Source organism: Zingiber officinale, chromosome 9A (assembly GCF_018446385.1).
Source record: "Zingiber officinale cultivar Zhangliang chromosome 9A, Zo_v1.1, whole genome shotgun sequence".
Taxonomy (NCBI): domain Eukaryota; kingdom Viridiplantae; phylum Streptophyta; class Magnoliopsida; order Zingiberales; family Zingiberaceae; genus Zingiber; species Zingiber officinale.
Window position 1 is genome coordinate 94,122,051 of NC_056002.1, and position 22,295 is coordinate 94,144,345.

At 35.6% G+C, this 22,295-nt stretch overlaps 1 protein-coding gene across 2 annotated transcripts; it reads left to right on the forward strand.

Annotated features, from left to right (window-relative positions):
- The first annotated feature begins 15,795 nt into the window (after nucleotides 1–15,795).
- LOC122018923 (TOM1-like protein 6) lies at nucleotides 15,796–22,084 on the forward strand. Of its 2 annotated transcripts, XM_042576394.1 has the most exons (9): nucleotides 15,796–16,104; nucleotides 17,432–17,510; nucleotides 17,959–18,057; nucleotides 19,120–19,233; nucleotides 20,097–20,266; nucleotides 20,342–20,423; nucleotides 20,526–20,611; nucleotides 20,807–21,019; nucleotides 21,108–22,084. In XM_042576394.1, exons 1-9 carry the CDS (start codon nucleotides 15,941–15,943, stop codon nucleotides 21,391–21,393), a joined length of 1,293 nt encoding a protein of 430 aa, XP_042432328.1. In that variant the 5' UTR covers nucleotides 15,796–15,940; the 3' UTR covers nucleotides 21,394–22,084. The 2 variants fall into 2 exon arrangements, with proteins under 2 accessions (XP_042432328.1, XP_042432329.1); XM_042576395.1 differs by lacking the exon at nucleotides 17,432–17,510 and having other exon boundaries at nucleotides 15,977–16,104.
- Nucleotides 22,085–22,295: the final 211 nt, after the last annotated feature.

Below are 22,295 nucleotides of genomic sequence, written 5' to 3' on the forward strand. Positions count from 1 at the left end.
GAGCCTCCTGGTTTGGTCGGCTACGTCATGGTCGAGGCGCCCTGAAGGTTCCAGCGCCCTGAAGGTTCCAGGTGCCCCGAGCCTCCTATATAAGGAGGGTCAAAGGCGGAGCTCAAAAAAACAACTCAGAATTCAAGATCCACTTCTCTGTGCTCCTGCGATGCTGCGAAAAGATCTCCGACTCAGTGTTGTCTTTTATTTTTAATTCTATAGTCGATATTTTATTTCTATCAGTTCTTGTACTTTAATCTTGTAATTCTATTTTCGAACTGATAGTGATTGCCCATCGAAAGCACCCTCGTGTGCGGGCCTTTGAGTAGGAGTCGTCAAAGGCTTCGAACCAAGTAAATCTCTGTGTCGTCTTTGGCTTGTCTTTGGTCTTTCCGCTGTGCTTAACTCTTTTCGATGAAATTTTAAATCGATATTCACCCCCCCCCCCCTCTATCGAACGATCATGATCCAACAGTGTTAAATAGGCAAGAGTTCTCATATCATAGGTTAGATAAGAACAAATATGATAGGAAAACTAATAATCTAAGATTTGGAACATGGAACATGGAACATAGGAACTCTTATTGGTAAATCAATGGAGATAATAGATATGATGATTAGGAGAAGAATTAGTATTTGTGTGTACAAGAGATAAAATGGACAGGTGAGAAGGCAAAGATGATAGAGAACTCGGGTTTTAAGTTATGGTACACTGGAAAAAGTAAAGCAAGAAATAGAGTGGGTATTATTGTAGATAGTTTATTAAAGGATGAAGTTGTAGGAGTAGTTAGAAAAGGGGATAGAATTATAGCCCTTAAGATAATAGTGGCGAAAGAAACTATGAACATAATTAGCGTATATGCACCACAAGTAGGATTAGATGAAGCTACCAAATCAAGGTTTTGGGAGGACTTAGATGAAATATTACAAAATATTCCACCAAATGAAATGATTTTAATAGGAGGTGATCTTAATGGGCATGTCGGAGTGAAAAATGAGGAATATGAGAGAGCACATGGGAGTTATGGGTTTGGAATGAGGAATGAGGAAGGGAAAACTATATTAAATTTTGTAATAGCATATGACCTTATATTAGCTAATACATTTTTTAAGAAAAGAGAAGAATACTTAGTCACATTCAAAAGTGGGAATAATAAATCACAAATTGACTTTCTTATGGTTAGGAAGAAGGATAGAAAGATTTGTAAAGATTGCAAAGTCATCCCTAGAGAAAACTTAACTAGCAAACATAGGATAGTAGTGTTGGATATACGCCTCAAACATAGTATCAATAAAAAGAAAATATATATAATTTCTAGAATTAAGTGGCGGAAGTTAAAGCATGGGAAGCAACATATATTTAAGGAGAAGGTAAAAGTACAAGCATTAGGTGAAATATACGATGACTCTAATACAACATGGGATAAGATGGTATCAAAGTTGAAAATAGTAGCTAAGAGTGTACTCGGTGAGTCAAAGGGACATGCACCACTAAGTAAAGAATCTTGGTGGTGGAATGAGAAAGTATAAGAGAAAGTGAAGGAAAAACGAATAGCTTATAAGGAATTATATATTTGTAAGAATGAGGAAAACTTAAAAAAATATACAATAGCCAAGAAAGAAGCTAAGAAAGTAGTGAGTGAAACAAAAAAATGGAACTTTTGAACGGTTATATCAAAAATTGGATACAAAAGAAGGTGAAAGAGATATTTATATAATAGCTAAAGTGAGAGAAAGAAAAACAAGAGATCTTAGCCAAATAAAATGTATTAAAGATGAATGTAATAGGGTATTAGTAAACGATGGAGAAATAAAAGAGCGGTGGAAGAGGTATTTTCAACTTTTTAATAAAGGTTTAGGTGACCAACTTAACTTAGATACTTTAATTAGGTCAAATGAGCATAGAAATTTTAATTTTTATCGTAGAATTCAAACTTCAGAAGTAAAACAAACTTTAAATGAGATGCACAATGGAAAAGCCGTTGGACCAGATGATGTTTCGATAGAGGTATGGAAGTGCTTAGGGAAACAAGGTATTGAATGACTTACAAAATTATTTAACATGATATTGAAAATGAAAAAAATGTCTGATCAATGGAGGATAAGTACTCTAGTTCCCTTATATAAGAATAAGGGAGACATACAAAATTGTGCAAACTATAGGGGTATTAAACTAATGAGTCATACTATGAAACTTTGGGAAAAAGTAATAGAAAAAAGATTAAGGAAGGAGACCACAGTGACAGAAAATCAATTTGGGTTCATGCCTGGAAGGTCGACAATATAAGCTATACATCTTCTTAGACAATTAATTGAAAAATATCGGGAGTAAAAATAAGATCTACACATGGTATTCATTGACTTAGAAAAAGCTTATGATAGAGTCCCAAGAGAAATTATATGGAGAATTTTAGAAAAGAGAGATGTAAGCATAACATATATTGAACTAATTAAGGATATGTATGAGGATGTAACGACCAGAGTAAAGACTTCAGGCGGCGTAATTGAAGCATTTTCAATAAAGATAGGGTTACATCAAGGATCAGCTCTAAGTCCCTATCTTTTTACACTAATTAAGGACGAACTCACTGCGCACATTCAAGACACAGTACCGTGGTGTATGTTGTTTGCAGATGATATTATTTTGGTAGATGAGACACGTGAAGGAGTAAATGCTAAGCTAGAATCTTGGAGGAAAACACTAGAAGGGAAAGATTTTAAGCTTAGTAGATTGAAGACAGAATATATGGAATTTAAGTTTAGCAATATTAGAAGTAATGAAACAATTGTTAAGATAGGAGAGGACGAGTTGTCACGCCCCAGAGGAGTCCTTGCCAGACAAAAATCCGACAACGTCTCCCCTGTACGGGTGACAATCTGAAGCAATAAATACACATATAACATCTATATAACCATTAGCCCACACGGCTGGGACATACATAAAATAGAAACAACATAACCACGCAGTTTAATATATTCAGCCTACCCGGCTGGACAAAATGAAATAAACACAACCACGCAGTTAAATCACAACCCACACGGTTAGAAATAAGTGCAGCGAAAAACGAAGAGAAAACCCATAATCCACAACCAAGGGTTACTAGCCAATTAGGCTTACACAACCACAAGATCACGAAAATAAAAACACCACGAATCAACTCCAAACACAGACCAGTTCATACAATACTAAAAAATCGTTGTATGCTAAAAATACAAGTAAAGCGGAAATAAAACCGATAAAACGCAGGACCCAGGACTGGCAGCCGGCAGCTCTCCAAGCATCCATGAATCATCTACTGCTACCTAGCGAAAGAAAAACCAATTTGCGAGGTGGTGAGTATTGGAACTCAGCGGGTAAGAAAAGATAGTGCATGAACATAATAAACAAATAGAGAATGAGCCAAGAGTATACAGTCTCATAAAGGAAATAGCAGATACTAAAACAAAATCATAATAAATGCTCATACCTGAAACCATATCCTAGGCTAGATATAGAAGTTCAGAAGTAGTGCTAATCTGCTACAGTACTACTCATAACTACAGAGGAAATATGTAAGGTATATACAAACTTCCAATAGGTAATTCAGTCTAAACACCCACAATAGATATATATATATATATATATATCTCAACATATATAAGCATATCAGCATAAGTCAGCAACAGTAGCATAAGCTAGCAACAACAGCATGAGTAAGCAACAACAGCATATGCAAACAGCAGCAGCCAAAGCAAGTATAATAATAGTGTATGCACGGATAGTCACCCCGCCCACCTCTCTGCACCACGACCCCTGTATGGTCGAGAGGCCAGATCGATGACAATTGTACCACCCAAAGGCTTCCACTCTCTCGAGTGACCGGATGGACAGGTGCTGAGTAGATAACTAGCTACACAGCGAGGGGGGTCTCTGCTGCTCGCAATTCCAGCTACCACCAACTGCAAGTGGCCGAGTGCAGCACGACAGGACAAGCGGCATCAACTCCAGCTACCACTCTGTCGAGTGCCCGAGGATGCGGCCCTGGTCAACGACTCTCTCGACCGCAAGGGAGAATTGATCGTTGACATGTCTGCCATGATATGATGCACCAAATGCAACAGTCATTATATATATCTATATAAACAAGAATCAGGTATGCTACAAAAAGCCAGCATGCTCAATACAAAACATAACTAAACAACAATCAAAATATGCAAACATGGTATCTAGTATCTGTTAAATATCATAGATGACAACAAGAGACTGTATGGATATAGAAACAAATAACTCAAAGGTTTGAGTGGAAGTATCAAGCGCAAGTAAATAAGAGTGGAGTCAAGGTAAAACCGTCCTTATCCAAACATAGCTCATGCACTAAGTTCAAAGAACTAAAGAGACAAAGTAAGAAGTACCCGCCTCTAAATGTAGTCTGAATCCGATGTCCACTTCGTCACGACACCTGCCTCGATCAAAGTCCTGCATAACGTATCAATTTTAACCAACTTCATATGAAATTAAATAGCTAAACCAATAAACCCGAAACAGGTAACTACTCCGATCTCATTCATTACCCTCTACTAATCACTTTACCAATCTACTCAAAGCCAATCCAAACCCTCGTTTAAGTTCTCAATTCACACAATTCCAGCGAAACCTTATCACTACTAGAATTACCAAATCATGAATTTGTTCCCTAAAAACAAATAAAACGGCTACTAAATAAAGTTATCACATCCCTTAACAAAACCTACAGCTATCAATCTTATGGAAAGCAGTCAAGCAAACTTCCACAATCAATTCCAAACTTCCAATTTATAACAGACTCGACATAATTCATTACCTAAAGATAACATACCTTAGCTCCCTCTAACAATTTCAGATCTGATCCCCTCACTCCAATCCTTCAGCACCTCTGTGATCGCTCTACAACCAGTTGCGCTTCTGTTGGCCACAACAACTCCAACCGCTAGAAACACTACATCAGATACTGAGCAATCCATAGCATCGATACGAAAAAATGAGACAAACTGTTGCAAAGGATAAGGAATAGATGACGACCGACCAAATTGATTAGAGCTCTATCCAGATGAGAAGGAAAATATACCGTGATGAAGGTTTCGGTGGTGGAAATTGGTTGCAATGCCACGAAAGGGAAGACAGCCTTTTGGAATGCCGATTCAATCCAAAGATTTGCTGCTGGAACCCTAGCCTCATTCTAGTGGACCTAGGGCTCCGATCTGCCTACCTCCGGCCACCGAAGCCATACGTGAGATGGCTAGCCGAAGAGTAGATCCACCGGAGAATCTTCAAATGAGGGGATAGAAGAGATATAAGCTTTGTCGTCACCGAGATGTGCAGCACCGGGACAATCGGGTGCGGCGTGCGTCGAGGATGAGGATCGCCGGCGAAGGTAAGAGCGACAAAGATTCTCCCGTGGCTAGAGGCTCATCGTCCTAGCCTCAAGCGAAGAGGAGACATCGGCTCGATGAGGGAGGGACGGCGGTGGTTCGGCAAAGGGAGAAGGGAGGGGGATCGGAGGGAAGAGGAGAGGGAAGAGGGAAATTAGGGAAAATAAACTTAGGTATTGGTTTTATACCTTAGGTTAATAGAATTAATCAACTCCCAAATTTGGGTATTCCAACCAGACATTTTCCAAATCCTATAAGTTGCCCGGAACCGAGAGATTTAAATATTTAGGATCATTTTTACAAAATGATGGAGGTATTGAGAGAGATGTCTTACATAGAATACAAGCAGGATGGGTGAAATGGAGGGGAGCGTCAAGTGTTTTATATGACCGTAAAGTATCTCTTAAACTTAAAGGTAATTTCTATAAAACCGCAGTTAGACCTGCTATGTTATATGGAGCTGAATGTTGGGCTATGACTCGAGCACATGAGCAGAAGATGAGAGTTGCAGAGATAAGGATGTTAAGGTGGATGTGTGGACATACGAAGATGAACAAAATAAGAAATGAGTGCATTAGAGAGAAAGTCGAAGTTGTATCTATTGAGGAAAAACTCCGAGAGACACGTTTATGATGGTACGGACATGTACTTAGACAACCAATAAATGCTCCAGTTAGGCGATGTGAAACTATGATAAACATGCATATCAAACGAGGAAGAGGAAGACCAAAAAAGACTTGGTTAGCAACAATAAAACAAGATAAAATTTATTTAAATATAGATGATGATATAATAGGAGATAGAGCTCAATGGCGTAAAAGGATTCATACAGTCGACCCCACCTAGTGGGAAAATGCTTGGTTGTTGTTGTTGTTGTTGTTGTTGTTGTTGTTGTTGTTGTTGTTGTTGTTGTTGTTGTTGTTATATTTGTATATATTCATGTCTAGTTGTTTCAACAAATTCTTTGTTTGCAAATGCTGATTTTGGTTTAGAGGAATAAATGCTTACTGTAGATAGATTTCTTTTTGCATTTGGTTTTGATTTTCAGAATAAGAGAATGGTACCCCTTGGTATTTTTCTATGATATGTTAGAATTAGAGGATGTTAGCTATTTTCGACTGTTAAGTTTTTAGCTTAATGTCATGATTGAACTCTTTATTTTCTTGAGGTTACTACTTAATGATGGACGCTAGATTGATAAGTTGAAATGATACTTTTTATACCTAGTGAGTTTTGAGCCTTTATTTGTGTGATGCACTTGTGTTATTGCAACTCTAGAACTTGCTTTGATTCTTTTAAAATCACAATTCAATGGATTGAATTATATTTATAAAGGTGAATCTTTTGTATCTTTTCCACACTATTTCTTGCCATTATTCTTGTTTACCATCATATCTTTTGTTATCTTTTCATTGTAAAATTCTTGGATATGGATACATTTAGATGTTATGTGATGGATTCTTTGGCCTGGACGGACAAAGGTTTAAGTGTGGAGGAATAAGTAGCATGAGTTTCTGTGTAAAAAAAAAAGGAAGTGTTGAATTTAAAGAGTTGTGGTTTGAAAATTGTGAGTTGAACATTGATGGATGGAGTGTGTATTGATTCCTTTGTTCAGGAACCGGAACTTAAACATGAGCATCATTGTATTTAGGAAGTATAGCAAGTAGAATATTATTTTTGAGATGATGGAAATAATTGGTGCGTTGAACTGTGGTTTCAAGTTACTGAAAAAAAATAGTATTGTGCAGTGTTTGAAGATATGAGAAGTTGGCAAATTTGTGAGTTTCTATTTAGTTGCCTTACGAAAATTTTCAGAAATTGCAGAAGTCAAGTGATTAGTGTTGAAGTGCTGAATTAATTGATGGAATTTGAACTTGATCACTGAATAAAAACTGAGACTTAATTAGTTTCTGGAATTTGTATGCTCTGGATTTCTTTAAGATGTTCTGTAAGCTTATTCAAGTGCATTTCTCATGTTGAATGATTCCTGATCATAATCTGGAATTGATGAAGATAAGCTTTTAAAGGTTGTGGTGCAAATGGAATTATTGACAACACAAAGTGCAGGAATTCAGAGGTGGAGATTTAGTATTTGTGAAGCTCTATTAGTTTGTAATCTTCTGTTGAATTCAAAAATGTTGTGGATTTTCATTTGAATGCATAAGTTGAGGAGATTGTTCAACTAATCAGGCTGAAATAGAATTCGGATTTTGGAATGGTTATGTTGTATCAATTTAGTTCTAGTAATGCTTTAAGCAGTAAGCTAAAGTAGTACAGCTCTGGTAATTTTAGTGACAAATGGTACTGCAGGGAACTTTTAAGCCGGATTAAGAAAGTATCAATGAGTGTTAAAAACTACACAGTGAGCTATTTTTTGGAGAGCTGAAATAAAAAAAGCAGTAAGGTAACAGAATGAATAAAATCCATATTCAAGGTGGTATAAATTGTGTATCAACTTAGCACTGTTAGCTCCTTGATTTAGTAAGGAACTATTTGAAGATCATATTGTTGAAAACAAATGTAATTGCATGCTTCTGTATTTTTTGAAATGCTAAGTGGTACAATAAATCTGTGTCTGAAGTTGCTGAATTGAAACTGTGAAGTGCAGTTTAAGCTCTGCAGTGGATAAATTGATGAGGAAGTAGACTAGATTCAGGATTGTTGTTCTATTCATGAAGTGTGGAAGGAATTTAAATACTGGAGAAATAGAAGTAGGAGAGTAAGTATTAGAGAACAAGTAAAGAAGCAGAATGCTTAGGCTGCTGAAATGCATAAATATTACAAGCTAAGGCTGTTAGGCACTGTAGGTGATTTGAGAATTTGATGTGATTAGTTTTGTCATGTAGTGTATTGAAATATTGTCTTCTTACTGACGAGAGGGAAAAGGAACTTAATCTAAAGAATAGAGATGATGAAGCTTGAATTTGGAAGGGAGATTTGCAAAAACTGCAATGTGCAGAATCTGAATATGAAACTGTGTTGCAAGTTTTGAAAAGAACTTGGAAGTCAAGTGTTGGAATTGAAATGCAGTGTTTGTTTTGTCTATTATTGTTTAGGGGTTTGTGCCAACTTTTGGAAAGAGTTAGAGTTGAAATGAATGAATGAAGCATACTTCCAAGCATAGTTAATAAAATGTTTCTTGAGGTTCATGTTTCAGGGATTTGTTAACCAGGATTGCCAAGAATGGAAAGAAGTAGGAAAATCAGTTTCAATTCTATTTAAGCTTTTAAGATTAGAATCTGAAATGGAATGAATTGGAAATGAATTTGTTAAACAATGTGATGCATTTGGAGGTGAGTAAGGAAGAAGAGAAGTAGGGAAGAGTGGCCGGAAATCATTAGATGGCATTTTTGTATCCATGTCTTCCACTAGAACTAAAGCTAATTCTATCTTTCATATCCTTTCTTTGAGCTAATTCTTCAAATTGCATTTGAGTCATGATTAACCTTCAAAAATGTAATTGGATATCCATGAACATGGTGGAGAGTAGAAGATAAGCAAACATATGGTAGTGCATGAACATGAGTAACTTGAGTGTGCTCTATTATTACATGAATTTGAGATTAGGATTGAGGGCCATCAAAAATTTTGTCCTATGAGGTTTAGTGTGAAATCAGTTTCAACTTAGTCATGAAGGTTGGAAGTTACTATGTAATTAACCAAGAATTAAGTTTGATGCCCATGAATGCTTGAAGTTTTGGAATTTGACAATCTTAGATGGTTACTTCTCTATTCTCTAATCATATTTAGGAATTTGTTTAGGGGGTACCATTAAAGTAGGATCTTAGATTTTGTTGACTTGCATGAGACATGCAAGAATAAATGTGGAGGATTTTGATGATGTGTTTAGGTGGTATTTTATTTTGTTGGAATTGTTTAGTTATGGAGACTATTTTGAATGAGAAATTGATTTGTGAGTTAGTTTCTTGTTAAGCAAGGAATATTTTGAGTTAATCTAATTCATGTCTATTAATTCATGATGTGTGCTAAGCATGTTTTAATTTGGTTTTGTAGGCTAAGAGTTGGACACATTGTCACACTTGGGTTCATTTAAGTTCAACCAGCCTGGAAGTTGAACTCAGCTTATGCTAATCCAGCCACTGTTGCAACTTAACCGAAGCTAGCTACTGTTGAACCGGGTTCGAGCAGAGACTTAAAAGTCAAGCTTTGGCACAATGAACAGTGGCTTTGGCAGGATAAACAGTGGCTTTGCCACTGTTTACCGTGCCAATTTCTTCTTGAGAGCACGATTGCGGAGTCTCGCTTCACTTCTAGATCTAAGATTCAGATTTCTTCATCTACAACGAACTTTGAGCTACCAGCGATCATCACCCAAAGGTTAGAGCGCATCAGGCAGAGTTTCCATGATCGCGATTTTGTTTCTTATGTTTTCCTACCTCGCCGCGAATTAGAGGGAGTTTCCTCGATCTCTACTTTTCGACCTCTAATGGAGACGACAGCGGAGTTTTCCCAACGTTTCTGATTCCATTCTGTCTGCCATTTTTCCCGTGACTCCTGAATCGATTAGAGCAATCAATCGAATGAGTGAGTACCAGTTACAATACTCTGATTCGTCGTGCGTTGAGTTTGTCAGTCGATTGCAATCATGAAGGGAAGTACCTAGGAGTTGTTAGCGTAGTATGTACGAGTTGGGAGCTCGATTTTTCTCCGACGATTGCTTGAAGGGAGGTCTCTAGGAGCATCTTTGTGTTACGGCAGAGAGGAGTATGATCTCGATTTGAGTTGTGGAACTTTTTTTTACCTATGATTTCAATCTAAATTGCTCAGATCTAATTATCTGATTACTTTCATTCATAATTTTGTTCTTATTTAAATTTCTATATTCAATTTCCTGTTTTAGCTACTGAATCTGTTTGAAATCATTCTAAAAATCAAAAACATTTGATGTCTGAGCTAGATTTGTTACAATTTGAATTGCTGTTGAGTTCTGAAATTAGGGATACAAGTTGGAATAGGTGTTTCCGGATTTGTTTAGTGTAATTCAATGAGAGCTATTCTGAATTTTAGTGGACATATTTGTTTTACAACAATTATAGGTATATGACCTATGTTGCAGTATACCTCAATTGATTTGACTTTGATCTCTAAAGTTAACTGAAGAAGAGCTTATTATTGTTTGATTGTGAGTAGAATTGTAGTATATTTCTGTTCAGAGTTATCATAAGTTATCATTCTCTGGTTACACGATTTTCATATATCTATTTTTAGTTTCACTAAAACCAATTTCCTAAATTTTGATAAGAAAACCCAAAAATAGTTTTAAATCTAGAATTTACACAGACATATTAGTTATCTCTGAAAAAAAAATATGACTTGGGACTCCTTACTACAACTCTTCTCTTGAGTTTTAATGGGTTTTCGATCATAAATAATTTGAAGTGTCGCGTGACATGCAAAGAAGGTCACACCAGTCATCCCAAGGTCTATTATATAAAGTTTGGGGGAAAACATTCAAATTGTTTTTCTGCTACCAGTCGACTGGTAAAGTCACCAGTCGACTGGGATCTATGGAAAATCGACTATTATACTCTAACGACTCAATATCAGTCGACTGATGAAAACACTAGTCGACTAGTCTACTTCGATTGAGAGAACAGAAATATTCTATTCTCTCCCAGCCGATTGGGACCAATCGATTGATGAACATACCAATCGACTGATCACCCTAGGCTAAGCAAACAGAAGCTCACACTTGTTGTTTCTCAATCACCAGTCGATTAGGACATATATCAGTCGATTGAACATATATCATTCGACTGGTAAACCCTAACACTAGGGCTTTTACAGCAAGTACAATCACTCAGCACTCGTCCTTGACCGCACAACTTGACTTTGTCTTTTAGCCTCATCCATCAACCTTGCATCCCTCAGATGCTTCCTCATCCTTCACGCTTTGCCTTCAAGAACTTTCTTCGGTCTTGTCCTTGTTATCGGATCTTTCATTGCCAAGAGACTCCCCACCTCCGCGACTTCAACCTTGCCAAGAGCTTCTTGCTCCAAGACTTCATCCTTGCCAAAAGCTCCTCGCTCTAGGAATTCATTTTTACCAAGTCGCACTTGGACTTACGAGATGCCAAAATCACACTTAGACTAACTTTTGCCAAGATCACACTTGGACTTTTCCTTTACCAAGATCACACTTGGACTTTTCCTTTACCAAGATCACACTTGGACTTTCTTGTTATACATGTCACCTACATACTTAACAGTGCATATCAAATACAATAAATAATCTAACTTAAACCTTTGTCTCAACATTAAAACCTAGGGTCACACCGATTGTTCCAACACTAGGTTGTAACTAAATAAACTTTTTTGTCCTCTTACTTATTTTATATTATTGTTTTTAATTATTATGCTTAATTAATATAAGGTTGTTGTTCTGTTCAAATAGTAAGAGAATTTCTTTAATTTATTTTCAGGGTTATTCAACCCCTTTAGTGGGCCAACTTAAACAATCAATTGATTGCAACTAACTCAATCAACCAAATTCATTTAATTAATCAAATTAATTCGATTATTCAATAAACTTAATCTAATTTGTTCTAATCATAAAGTTAATTCAAATAAAATTTAATTAAAACTTATTAATACTAAACTAATTAATCAAACTCAACCTAAATCAAACTCAACTTAAATCAAATTTAATTTATTTAACATATTTAATCAATTAATCCAATTAAGTCAACCTAATTAATTTAATTAAAACTTAGTTACCAACTATTTAATTAAATCCAAAAATTCACTTAATTAATTTAATTAATAGACTCAAAACTAAGTAATTAATTTAATTAATTAAAAATAAATAATTTAACTTAATTCATTCAAACGGTACTTAATAATTTTACTTTAATTAATTAATTAAAAAATATTTAATTAATCAAACTTAATTAATTATACTAAATTAAACCCGAAATTGAAGTAAATTCTAATCAATTAATTTAAATTAATCTAAATCAGTAACTCAATAAATTAAAACCTTATTAAACAAATTAACTTAATTAATTTAATCAACTTAACCTAGTTAATCAATATAACTAACTTAATCTAATTAATTAACTTAATCAATTAAACATAATTAACTAACTTAATTAATCTAACTATAAATTTAATTCAATCTAATTAATTTAATTAAAACTTAATTATTCAAATTCACTTAATCTAATTAGAAAAAATATAATTAATCTACAACTAACTCAAATTCAATAACCAATTATTATACTTTCCATATTAAATTATACAAAATCAACTACTTAGACTCTAGGATAACCTTTTAAAAAAGCGAATATGTTTTTAAATACAAAATTTTCTTTCTTCCAAAATTAAAATGTATATTTTAAGGGCTAAAATTATTTTCCAAAAATTCTCGTTGAGTTAAAAATATTTTTGAAAAATCATATTTAATACTTAAGAAATCTTAATCAGAATTTTAAAGCCCTTTTACATATATTTTTTTAAAAAAAAATATTAAAAATTATGAAACTTGAAAATATCTGTTAAAGTGTATTTTCAAATAATCATCTTTTAGAAAAATTTTCAAAATGCCTATTTTTGTTGTTTTTTAAAACCATATTTTTCCTCTAATAAATATTTTTAACCTATGTTAAAGGGGAAAACAAAAAAAAAAGTTAAAGTAGATTATTTTAAAAAATATAAATATGTGTGAAAATTCTATACTTTGAAAATTATTTATTTAAAAATTCTATAAAATCTATACTTATTTCATTTAAAAACTCTACTTGACAAGTCTGTTTGGAAAATTTATATTTTCTAACTTCAATGATTTTAAAAGTTCATTTGAAAAATTTGGTACGCGTGTTTTTCATTTTCATTTTTTAGAAAACGCGTATTTTCTGAAAAATGGTGTTTGGTTTACGTTTTTCGTGCTTGTTTTCTAAAAAAATAGTTAGCGTTTTCTAGAAAAAACAGAAAATGACAAAAAAATATTTTTTGTTTTCTAGAAAATGCGCGTTTTTCAGAAAATGAAAATGAAAAACAACGCGCGTACCAAACACACTCTTAGTAGATCATGTTTTATTTTGCCTTTTGTTCTTTTATGTATATTAGAGGGGGGACGAGATTAATAGTTAAGGTTCCTTAAGACGTTCATTTTAAGGGGAGTATTTTTTTTTATCCCATTTACTTTATATATGCTATGTAATTATTTAATTTTAAATTAAGTTGACATAATTAAAATGAGGGAAATTGTTAGTGCAAGAAATATCAGATAATCAAATCTGGTTTTGATGTTAGTAAAGGTTCAAAGTTAAGATTTCTTGTTATCTAATGATATTGATTAAGTGTGCCTAGTTAAGGTTAGGCAATGAAGCTCTAGTCAAGTGATTGGACAGGTCGTGTACACCAGATAGGAGACCAGATCTCCTGGTCCACATTTTCATGGACCAGGGGATAGACTACATGGAATTACGGTCGGATCGTGGCGGTGATCTGATCGCAATTGATTGCTATCCCTCCCTAGGTTCACTACCCCCCCCCCCCCCCCTCCCCCAATAAGGTTATAGTTTGGGTTGAAGCGGGTGACCGGAGGTCGCCCGAAGACCGCCAGTGGTGGGCAAGTGGTCAGGTTGCTAGTCGCCGGGCGGAGGGTGGCCTTCGGACGACCTCCAGTGATCTGTCCTGATCCAAACTATAAACTGGGAGAAACGATGAACCCAAGGAGGGATCGCAATCAATTGCGGTCGGATCGTCGTCACGATCCAGCCACAATTTCATGCGGTCCAGCCCCTGGTCCACAACAATGTGGACCAGGAGATCTCTCTCCACCAAATAGAAGTCTAGGCGGGTCGACGATTGGACGTCTAGTAGAAGTCCCGGAGGTTAAGATCAGAGGCTGAGAAAAAGTCCAAACAGATGTTTAGCAAGATAAATTCTCATGAGAGAAATAGGTGAGGACGTGTCCCATGTCGAGGGAATTGTAGGCATCGATCTGATCTAGAATTTCAGTGAAATCCAAAAGTTAGGATCAGACAGTCTGATCCTATCAATTTATATTATTTCATTTATATATATTTGTTTGTGCTAATTCTATATTGCAGAATTAACAAAGTCTGGAAAAGTTGATCCAGACGCTTTAATAGATCTAGATGCCTCAAGCAGATACAGGCGCCTGAAAGGTGTTCAGGCGGCTCATTCAACTCGGCACGCGGAGCAAGGTGAGGTGGCGGCTTCTGGTTGATTGACGCACGTTAGATCCAAGCATCTTAAAGGGATTGAGGTGCTTAGAACCGAATAGAAGCGATCGAGAGGAGTTGCGCTCAGCAATCGCTATGTTAGCCATTGAGGTGCCTCAAAGGGATAGAGATGTCTGGGCGTGGACAATGCTTCGATTGAGGTGCCTCTAAGGCATAGAGGCGCTTGGATCATCTTTTATAAGGAAGGTTCGAATAAAGCTTTTAGTCATTAATTTTAATCAAGTTCAAAAGCTCAAACGTTCATCGTGTTGCTCTAACTTTCGACTACGACATTGCAACATTGCTCCGATAACTGTGCTGACATCATAACTTTATTTTTATCAATATAATTTATTTTATGTAAAATTATAATAATTTCTTTATATTTTTTCTTATACTTATCAAATTGCTAATAGATTCTCTAACGAAAATGATCATTAATTATTCAGATCTTGAAATAGGAGTCGTCACCTTCTAGTAAAACTAAAAATATTGGTATTATCTTTTATCGGCTACTTTTATTACTCCGGATTTTTTTATGAAATAAGTGAAAGGCCATAGATATTATTCACCCCTGTAGTAATACTGCTATCTCGATCCAACACAAATTAATTAGTGGAGTCATGGCCAAGTCATTGATGGATATTTGTCAAACATTCAATTTATCATCAATTAATGGATGGCAGACTAAAAGTAAGGTTAATTTAAGGAGGAGGAAAATTCGGATGCATTATCAAGTTTAAAAGTTTTATTCTCACACGTGGCATCTTGAAAGGTCAATGATCAGCCAATCAAATAAGGAACTTTTGAAGAAAAAAATTATGAACCTTATTTTGTCAGGTTAGTTGAAGTCAACGTATAACCATAAAGTTGTTCACATTGTGAATTAGTATGCAATTAAGCCTAATCCAATTAACTTACTTTATTCTTCAAAATATTATCTTTTTAGAAAATTAATGATTATTACTTAAATTATTGAGATTTTTAGTAATTTGTTATGAGCTTCTTTTAATTATTATTAAATTATTTAGATTGTCTCTAATTGTCTCTAAAAAGCTTCTTCCATTCATTGACTCACCCCTCCCTCTGCAACTCCCTCTGTCCAAGTAAACAATGCGTATACTGTCGTTCTTTCCTTCCAGTCATCCTTTTTCTTGCCCTCCAAATAAACAAATAATTAGTTTATTTATTTATATGATCTGGGTTCTTCCAAGTCTTCGGTCATCGTTTCCGGGTGGAATATTACTGTTCTGCTTCGTCTCAGCTTCTTCCATTCCGATTCTTCTTCTAGTCTCCTCCTCCTCTTCTCTCCTCTCCTGAGGGATCCTCTGAGGAGTCAGTGAGCCGAGATGATGCCCTTCTCCTCCTCCTCGTTGCCGCAGAGGGCGGCGGCGGCGCCCGGCCGGGTCGAGAAGCCTGCGGTCCGAGTCGAGAAGGCTACCAGTCATCTCTTGGTCGGCCCTGATTGGACCATGAATATGGACATCTGCGACACCGTCAACAACGATCAGTGGTAAGCGCTTTTCGAAGCACGGAGACTCGTCACTTGATTTCACTGCATCAAGGAATCCCTCTTTCGATCGTACTTTTTTTGGGAGGAAGTTAGTTGGTTTTCTGAAACCCTCTTCTTGTTGTTTGTTTTCTCTGATGTTTTGCTTTAAGAAGGTTTATTCCCTGGCGATTTCTTTCTTTGAACTTTTCCTCTTGATTTTTAGCTGAAAATTTTCAATTTTGGAGGTGTTATTGTTGGCGTGCTGAGAATACTTATGAGTTTCAGGATGGTAGCTAGGAATAATCTGGTTATGCTGGAATTGATGGCACAAGGAAGGTTAGGAACCTCTTTGGATGACCTGATCGTTCTAGTGTCTTTAGGAGCACGCGACTAGTTATGTACAAAAGCTATTGTTTGATCCTGCCAAAAGATAACACGCTAGTTATATGTTAACAACGTATTTAATCTCCTGGTCGGACTTGTACTAGGCTTAGGAAGTTTCTAATTCAGAGCAGCTATATGTTGAGTAGTAACTTTCTATATAGTCTTTCACTTATCTAACAGCTATATGTTAAAGACGATGTTCTAGAATATTGCATGAGAAGTTCACAAAGTCCAAGATATGATTTTATTCCTTGAACGTTGTATCATGACCAGATTAACTAATTAGGATAATGCTACCCCTCTGAAATTAGGAGTCTAGGACCAAGCCATCTTTCACTATTTTTCCAGTTATTGTTCTGTCTTGCACTATTGTCGCATCTAGTCCAAAATTGTGAAGTTATCTGATCTTGTCAAGGCTGAAGAAGGTAGCCAACTGATAAAGACTCCACATGCCTGTCTTTCACCATTGACCGTATTAGACAAGGATAAAAGTCATGTTTGATATATGTAGTCTTTCCCCGCCAAAGTGATTGAATTCATACCAGAAGCTAAAGTAAGCAGATCAGCTATAAAAGGTTGGAGCTATGTATTAGTGTACCCAGCGCCATTTTAATTATATATATATATATATATATATACATACAACTATTTATCTCATCAGTCCTAAATTTTCAAATCAAATTCCGCTATCATACCCGGGATCTTTTTTGTTGCTTTTCGTTAAACAATTTCTATCCTGGGTAGATTATAATTCCTGGCTCGCTTGTCTTAACTTTGCCTTTTAAAACTTGTCAATTTGAATTTAGGCTCCTAACTGAAAAAAGATTGAAAGCATAAGCATTTTACTGAAATTTTCCTCCATTCTTCTACTGATACATAAAGTCAAAGGCCCACAACATTTACCTGATATTATTCTCTCATTATCATTGAGTTGTTTCTGAAATTCATGTTTTTCTTAAATCAGGCAAGCCAAAGAAGTGCTTAAAGCAATTAAGAAACGGTTACAAAACAAGAATCCAAAGGTTCAGTTTCTAGCTTTGACGGTAGGTGCTAAGTTCTCTGGATGAGAAAGATTTACTCTGATTCTTTTTCTTTTGATTTGATATATATGGATACATGTGTCTATATCAGTCTTATTCATGGATTGCTGAAAATGTGCAGCATCCCTATTTGCCACTGTCATTGTACGAGTCTACTCCTTTTTGTGTATGACATTGCCACTCCCTTTGGCAGTATCTACTAATTCAAAACTTAATTGGAATTGTCCTAATAATTAAAGTTTGGTTATCTTATCTATGTGATTCTATTGAACTTGGCTGGTAGAAATCCTAGGATCAAAAACTCAATCTAGCAACCATGTCTATGTTGCATGGCCTTTCATTTTGCTAACAAGTGTTAGAATGAAAGACACATGAATTAATGCATTGTAGAAGGCTGGAATCTATCGTAAATTTGGTTCTGAAATGTTAGCAATTTGTTCCACTCTTGCAGCTGTTGGAAACAATGGTAAAAAATTGTGGCGAGTATGTACATTTTCAAGTTGCTGAACGGAAAATTCTTGAAGAAATGATCAAAATTGTTAAGAAAAAGGTTAGTATGTCTTCTTTACTATAATTCCATCTTGATATATGAACACTGTTATGTGGCGAATCAGAGGTCTATTGCATGTTGCTTAAAGTTTGTACTCTGAACGTACATCTTATTATTTAGAAATGGATATATATTTACTAGAGCAAATGAAACCATTTGGCTAGTGAGAGATCTCTTGCTTTAAGAAGATTTTGCCTTTTCCTGGGGTTTCATAAGTATAAATGAACAAGCTATTGCTAGAAGGTTCTTTCAGGTCATAATATTTTCAGTACTTATATTTGTTCAAGTGCATGGTCTAGCTAAATAAACTGATTACTGAAACAACTTTAAAAGAAAGAATGTTTAGATTTTCGTTTACCTCTCTCCAACTCATGTACGATTGAGCACTTTTTTGTTTTTGTATTTTTTTTTTTTATTGATTAATCCACTTGCTGTAGTTCTGCGATAATTTTGAAGACCAATTCACTGGCAACCTTTTCTCAATAATTTTTTTTATGTATCTCGTGCTTATCCATAGCATATTTAAAACATAATGGCTATACTTTTCAAAGATTCTAGGAATTTTTTGGATCATACGATAGCAAGACAAATAAACAAGTACTGGAAATTTTGGTACTTCTTCTAGAAGGTTTCCTATGCATAATTTAGAAGCTATAGCTGAAAGATTTGGGGGCTAAATGTCTTTTTCTAGTTTTAATTGTTCCGCAATGAGAAATCTGTTCGTAATATCTTCTTAACAACCTGGTTGGTATAATATTGATTTTTTTTTTGTTTGTGGAAAATGATTTATTTTGGGTACTTTTGTATGCATCTGAGTTGGTTGTGATATAATTTCTTAAATGTTTTAATGTAACCTTTATCCTTATATAACTCTATGGTAGTAAAAGGGAAACACATAACTAATACGTTTTGAAATTCAAATAACCAGCACTTGATGTAATTTTAAATGGATAAATCATGGACAATTATCTATTTGGATCATTTTGTATGTACCTTTGTTATCTAAATTAACATCATAGCTAAATCATTTTGATTGTACTTGCTATCTTGAATGCCACACAGACAGACATGCAAGTACGGGATAAAATTTTAGTACTACTGGACTCTTGGCAAGAAGCATTCGGCGGGCCTAGCGGAAAGTATCCTCAGTACTATTGGGCGTATATTGAATTGAAGGTATGAGCCATCCACTACTTGTAATGCTAAAAAAATGTTTGTGTTCCTAAGATCTCATTCCTTGGTTCTTTATTGTCTCGATTCATATTTGTTGAACACAAACATTGACATGTTGATACTTTTCTCTTTCTCAATTGCAATTTTGTGAAATGAGCATGTATGCCACAGATGATAAGGATTTTCATTTCTACCACTTTTAGTTTACTTTTATAGTTATGATAACATTGGCTCAGCCAAATTGCTTTTTAGTAAAAAGGCTACTTTATAAATTGTAAATTTGGTTGAGGTGCATACTCATTTTACTTGTATAAAATATCAATGTGAGAATGCAGAGATGAATAAGTGGAGTTACTAAATAAAGGATAAAATGAAAATATTAATATTTAAGAGCCATAAGTGTAGCTCCGATGCATAAGTAAATGAGAGAAAATAGATTGACATTGAATAAACATGTTAAAATGCAAATTCTATAGTTTGAAGAATTTAATCCATTTGAGATGTGTAAGAGGTAGAAGGAGACCGAGGAGGATATATGTTAATGTAATAAAAAAATAATTGTAAATTTTAATATCACTAGTGATGTATCTTGGATATAGCTCAATGTAGGATAAGGTTCATACAGCCCACCCCAAATAATCATTTTTATTATACATTATTATTTTGATTGGTATCCTGACATTGGCAAGATTCCTGACTTACAAGTAATTGTACATTCCTCTCTCCATTCTGTTCAACTGCTTAATTCTGAAACTCTGCCTTACATGTAATGTCTTTTATGCGAAAGCATTTCTCTCTTGATTCCCACGAGTATGTTTTATGGAGTTCGTGAAAAAATAAAATGCTGTTTGATATCTGTGTTACAGAGATCTGGAATAGCTTTTCCACAAAGATCAGCAAATGCTCCACCAATATTCACTCCTCCTGTTGCACGTTCAGAATTAACATCTGCGTATCACCAATCAGGCGTTGGAGCTCCAATAGCTACTTCTGTAAGCCTCAACACAGCAATGGCATCTGACACAGGAAATCTAAGGTGTGTGATTGGCATAAATAATAGTAAGGTAACTTCTGATACTTATTCTCATGTTTTGTGTCCTCCTCTCTGTAGTCTATCAGACTTTAGTCGCATCAGGGATATGATAGAGCTATTGCGGGAAATGTTACAGGCAGTCAACCCAAATGACCGTGAGGTGGGTGTTGATTTTTCGCCTGATGGTCTTCATTCATACATGACCTTTTTCTGTTCTTTCATGGTCGTGTAGTTAAGGCCTAAAAAATGCATTTTTAAGCAGGCTGTGAGAGATGAGTTGATCGTTGAGCTAGTGAACCAGGGTCGCTCTAACCAAAAAAAGCTTATGAACTTTATTGGATCTACCGGGTAAGTAGATCTCGTCATGATTGTAATAATAGTCAAGAACAAGTGGAACAAACAGCTGTTGCCACATTCTATGTTCGATCAAGTATCCTCTAAGTACATATTCAATATGAATTTGATAATTGAATTTGGTGATGGCAAATGGCGTAGGAGTTTTTGAGTGTTCAGTTTGAACTATGAAAGATGCTACAAATGCAGGGATGAAAAGCTATTAGGGGAAAGTCTGGAACTGAATGATGAGTTGCAAAGTTTGCTTGCAAGACATGATGCCATAGCTGCTGGAACTCCTTTGCCTTCTGAAACATCAAAGTCACTACCATCCGCTACAAAGCCTATCGAGCCTCCTCCATTCAAAAGTAATCCAGCTGAAGATGATGAATTTGAAGATGACTTTGATGAATTAGCTCGCAGGTCCAGATTAGATAATTTCATTCAGATCTGTGTTTCAATGATCATTCTGTTATTATGCATAAAACTCAGATGTGTTTTGCTTCTTCAGGAACTCGAAGCTTAAGCAAGTTACTTCAGGGAATAGTACATCAGTTAACAGCTCTGACTCCCTTGCGTCCTATCGGAGTGATATAACCACTGTGACGGAGTCAAGCACTTCATCCTCTACGATGAGCAATGCATTGGTTCCAGTTGACTATCCGCTTGATCCACCACCTCATGTCAAAGTCCAAAAGGAAGAGCAAGACATGATTGACCTGCTGAGCATCACTTTGTCAACTTACTCTTCTTCACCGAGCCCACCCACGACACCTCCATTAGTTTCAAACCAATAATATGGAGCACCTGCAACTCCAACTGAACCGAGCTACTCATACTACTCTCAGCCTTCCTATGTTCCAGTAGCCAATCATGCATACGCACCCTACAACAGTTACGTCGCGCCTTGGGCACAGCAGGTGTTATCTCCACCCATAATGCAGCCTCAGACACCCCTTCAGTATTCCCCTTCATGGACTGCTGCCAATGTTAGCTCGCCTCGCACTGTTAATATGCCTGCTTATTCTTCTAGGCCTCTGCAGAACTACAACTCCTTTGGATCTAGAGCAAATGGTTTTACTGCTGCTGCCGGTGTAGGAGAAACACCTGCAAATGCAAACAGCTCTGCGTCGTATGTGCTTCCTAACAGATTGTTTGAGGATTTGATAGATTTCAGAAGCTCAACCACTGGAACAAAAACAAGCACCAGATCCCCTTTTTCAGGTGCATCAGAACAACCTATGATCCGTCAGAAGAAATAATAATAATGCTTTTAATTTGTTAAGTAGAATACATGTTTGTATATATATACATATATATATACATTCTGATTGCCGATTTGCTGTTTCGTATACAGTTAGTTCCATCTCACTCGAATGCAAACATTTTATTTATGTACAGTATGAAACACGTGTAGTATTAGATCGTATGATGATGAGATTGGATTTGTGTACTAGCTTTCACGCTGCCTCTCCTTTCAATATTTCATTCAATGTGTGGTTTGGTAGACTAACGGATTTTACTATGCATTTATAATTAATTCAAATATAAATTTATAAGTTTTTACTCAAAGTTGAATGGCTTAAAAGAACAAGATGTAGATTCTTTTGAAAATGCTATGAAAATCCTATACATATTCATAAACCCAATAGAGAATGAAAAATAAGTGTTTTTAACCAAATAGAGCTTAAATAACCAA

Bases quoted from the DNA above. Each gene is read 5' to 3' on its own strand.
- LOC122018923 (XM_042576394.1), top strand. From the start codon at position 15,941: ATGATGCCCTTCTCCTCCTCCTCGTTGCCGCAGAGGGCGGCGGCGGCG. The intron at 19,234-20,096 runs GTATGAGCCATC...TCTGTGTTACAG, and splicing joins GGGCGTATATTGAATTGAAG to AGATCTGGAATAGCTTTTCC. The intron at 20,612-20,806 runs GTAAGTAGATCT...CTACAAATGCAG, and splicing joins AACTTTATTGGATCTACCGG to GGATGAAAAGCTATTAGGGG.